We start from the raw sequence: 2,938 nt of genomic DNA, 5'->3' as shown, positions 1-2,938 counted from the left end.
GGGGGGTGAGGGTGATGAGCTCAGCTTGGACAAGTTTATATATACATATATACATAAAATGTTATCGTAGTTTATATATATATATACATAAAATTTGTCATTTTAATCATTTTAAGTGTATTGGTCTGTGGCATTAAGTCCCCAGATTTTTTCCTAAAATTTACTTTTTATTTTCATGTGCGAGGGGGGTGAGGGTGATGAGCTCAGCTTGGACAAGCTGAGTTTGGGGGGTGCATGTGAAGCATTCAGGTACCATGTCAGCTGGGCAGTCAGCTGGGTCTGGAGCTCAGAAGAGGTCGGCTGGAGAGAGATTTGGGAGCAATGTGAGTAGATCTTGTTTTTTTTTAAATAAGAAAGCCTCGATTGACAAAATAAATTCATTTCAGCCTTTATTCAAAAGGTGTGTGTGCCAAAGATTTGGTAGAAGTTGGGGAAGAAGGTCCTTATCTGTATGACGTAGAGCTGCAGCTTTAGGAAAAAAGCGTGTGAAAGTATGATCAAATAAGATTTGAGTGTATCTCGAGTGTAGCACTGCCGTTTTCTCCAAGGGCTGTGACTTATTTTTGCTCCTGATAGAATACTTTATGATCCATAAAGGTGATATGTTTTAGTTTACATCGTTGCTTCCCGTGAGGAGCTCAAGGCTCTTCACGCATCACGCTGGATTTATCTTGTCCAGATCCTTGAAGAGAGATGCAGGAGCTTGCTTTTCATTTATAAGAGGAAGGGAGGAAGGAAAAGGAAATAAACAGCCCAGGCCTGCTGTGAAAATCGCCCCATTCAGTCCCCTTGTGGGTCTGTCTGGCTGTTCATCCCTTTGTGTGTTGGCCTGTCGCACACATGAGAATCACCTCTGTGTCTTAAAGGGGCCCCGTTAAGCTTCCCTTGTTATCTGGGTTCCAGCTCCAGATTTTTCTGATTCAAAAGATCCGAGATGAGGCCTGTGGATTTGCATTTGTAACAAGGCCCCAGGTGAGTCGTGTGTGTTGGCAGATGCAGGGACTCTGCCCAGGCCACCCTAGGCCCAGGTGTAAACCAGGGGGCACTGGGTGATTTTCGTGCCTATCTGTAGAATGGAAAGGTGCTTGCTGGTAGCTTTGTCTTGAAAGTGATACAAGGGTCTGTTCTGGAGAGAGCAGGGTGTGGGGTCAGACTCCAAGAGTCGGTAGGCAGGCAGGTGTTCTCTCTACCTGGGAAGGGAACCAGAACCCTGCCAGTTCACACTAAGAAGTCTCTCTCTGGCTCCAGCATTGTCTCACAGGTTTTCAGACACTGTCGGGGGATGCAGTGTGTGCGGCACGAGTGTCTAGAACTCGGGAGTGACAGCAAAGGTGTTTTGGACAACAGGTCAGTTCCTAGAGGCGTTAGGCGCTAGGTTGTCGCAGACCATGGATTGACTCAGTGGCACCGACGGCTGCTTTTAAAACCCACCTTTTCGTATTGCAAAAATCGGATGCCCCGGAGCGAAAGCGTACGTTGTCTTTTTGAAGTTGGCCTGGTGGTTACCGGTCACGTGGACTCTCGCGACCTGAGGGACTGTACACAGTGCTGCCTGTGTCATGCCGTAGTGTTTGTGCCCCTGGGCCCCTTCTGTGCGTCCGGGAGGATGCCGTGTGGCCTGGGGCTCCCCGCCCTTCACCTGCGACTCAGCCTGTGGACCGCGCCTGCGATGGTGCTGTTTCAAAGCTCTCCCCAACCTCCGAGCTGGAGTCTGCTTCTCTCCACGTCCCGAGTGGCATGTGGGTTCGCGTGTCATTTAAGTCAGATACGATCCAAAGAAGCAAGTGATCGTTTTCTTCTTTAAATATATGGTTATTTCCTGTTTCTTCCCTCCTCCCATTTTCTGTCTGTCCCTGTAAATATGTAAACGTGGCACATTGACTATGTCGGTCCCGGCAGACTTTGGTGCCCAGCGAGGAAAAATCTGTGTGCCAAACTCCATCTTCCTGTCCACCTCTTCGGTAAAACAGGATGCGTTTCAGAGGGAGCAGGGTGTGTCGGGGTTGGAGGTGTCACGTTTGTGTGCTCCCTGTCACGCTTGGGTGGAGGCCAAGCCTCTCATACCCCATCTCTTGGCCGGGTTACTTTGTAAGCGTGGTGACAGCCCTCTCTCCGCCCGCAGGCGTGCCCTCAGCGAGGCCATCGGGAGGACTGCCCTCAGAGCCGGCGCTGACCTAGGGACCTGTTTTGTGTCAGACCGTGATGTCTGGGGGAGCTGCTCACCCTCGTCCCTTGTCCCTGGCACCATGTGTGGCTCAGACGCACACACGGCCACTTTTTGATTTTCTGTTGAGCAGTTGAAAATAGGAATTCATGATGACAGTGACAATAGCTGCTAACACCCGGAGCACTTAGCCAGTGCCAGGCCCTGTGCCAGGACCATTACGCACGCCAGACCATCCGATCCTCAGCCACTGCCTGCGCTGCCTCTGTCCCCGGCCACAGTGACAGCTCCCTCCATTCTGTGGTTGGGCAGTGGTGCTTCTTGGGGATGGAGCTGCGACCTAGCATGTCCCAGCCCGGGGACAGTGGGTTTGTCTGAGGACAAAGGAGGAAGGAGGGACAGGCCCTGCGCCCTGTTCCTCCCACTCCGCGGCCATGGATTATCTTCAGAGCGGGGAGTTGGAACTGCGGACCATGGACTGTGGCCGCCGTGCGTCCTGGGGCCCAAGGTCTCCTCCGCAGACTTGGAGGAAACCTGGGAAGCTCCAGGAGCCAGGCCATGGGGCGCAGCTGTGCTGGGTGACATGTTTTGTAAGTAGGTCACAGAAAAGGAAGTCAGGTCCCAAAGGCTGCCTCCCACAGTGTGTCAGAAGGAGGTGTGACGCTGAGCTCCGCGGGGGCACCGGCTGCCGGCTCCGGGTGTGTGCTGTGAGCTGTTTGGCTGACGGAGCCAGGGGCCCGCGTGTTCTCCCGCTGCTGGCTCGTGTGTAGGGCA

At 52.7% G+C, this 2,938-nt stretch overlaps 1 protein-coding gene across 3 annotated transcripts in view; it reads left to right on the top strand.

Annotated features, from left to right (window-relative positions):
• Positions 1-2,938, top strand: part of LOC105292123 (beta-1,3-glucosyltransferase-like) — a 61,051-nt gene that overhangs the window by 16,068 nt on the left and 42,045 nt on the right. The window contains exon 1 of one of the 3 annotated variants that reach the window (XM_023530676.1): positions 2,733-2,754. The exons of the other annotated variants lie outside the window; for them this stretch is intronic. Coding sequence (XP_023386444.1) covers positions 2,748-2,754 — 7 coding nt within the window. The 5' untranslated portion in view covers positions 2,733-2,747. Of the gene's footprint in view, positions 1-2,732; positions 2,755-2,938 lie in introns of those variants that run through there. 3 annotated transcript variants of the gene reach the window in all.

Source organism: Pteropus vampyrus, unplaced genomic scaffold, assembly GCF_000151845.1.
Source record: "Pteropus vampyrus isolate Shadow unplaced genomic scaffold, Pvam_2.0 Scaffold52, whole genome shotgun sequence".
NCBI classification, from domain to species: Eukaryota; Metazoa; Chordata; class Mammalia; order Chiroptera; family Pteropodidae; genus Pteropus; species Pteropus vampyrus.
Note: the sequence above shows the minus strand (reverse complement) of the source record. Positions and strands in the feature narration are given on the sequence as shown.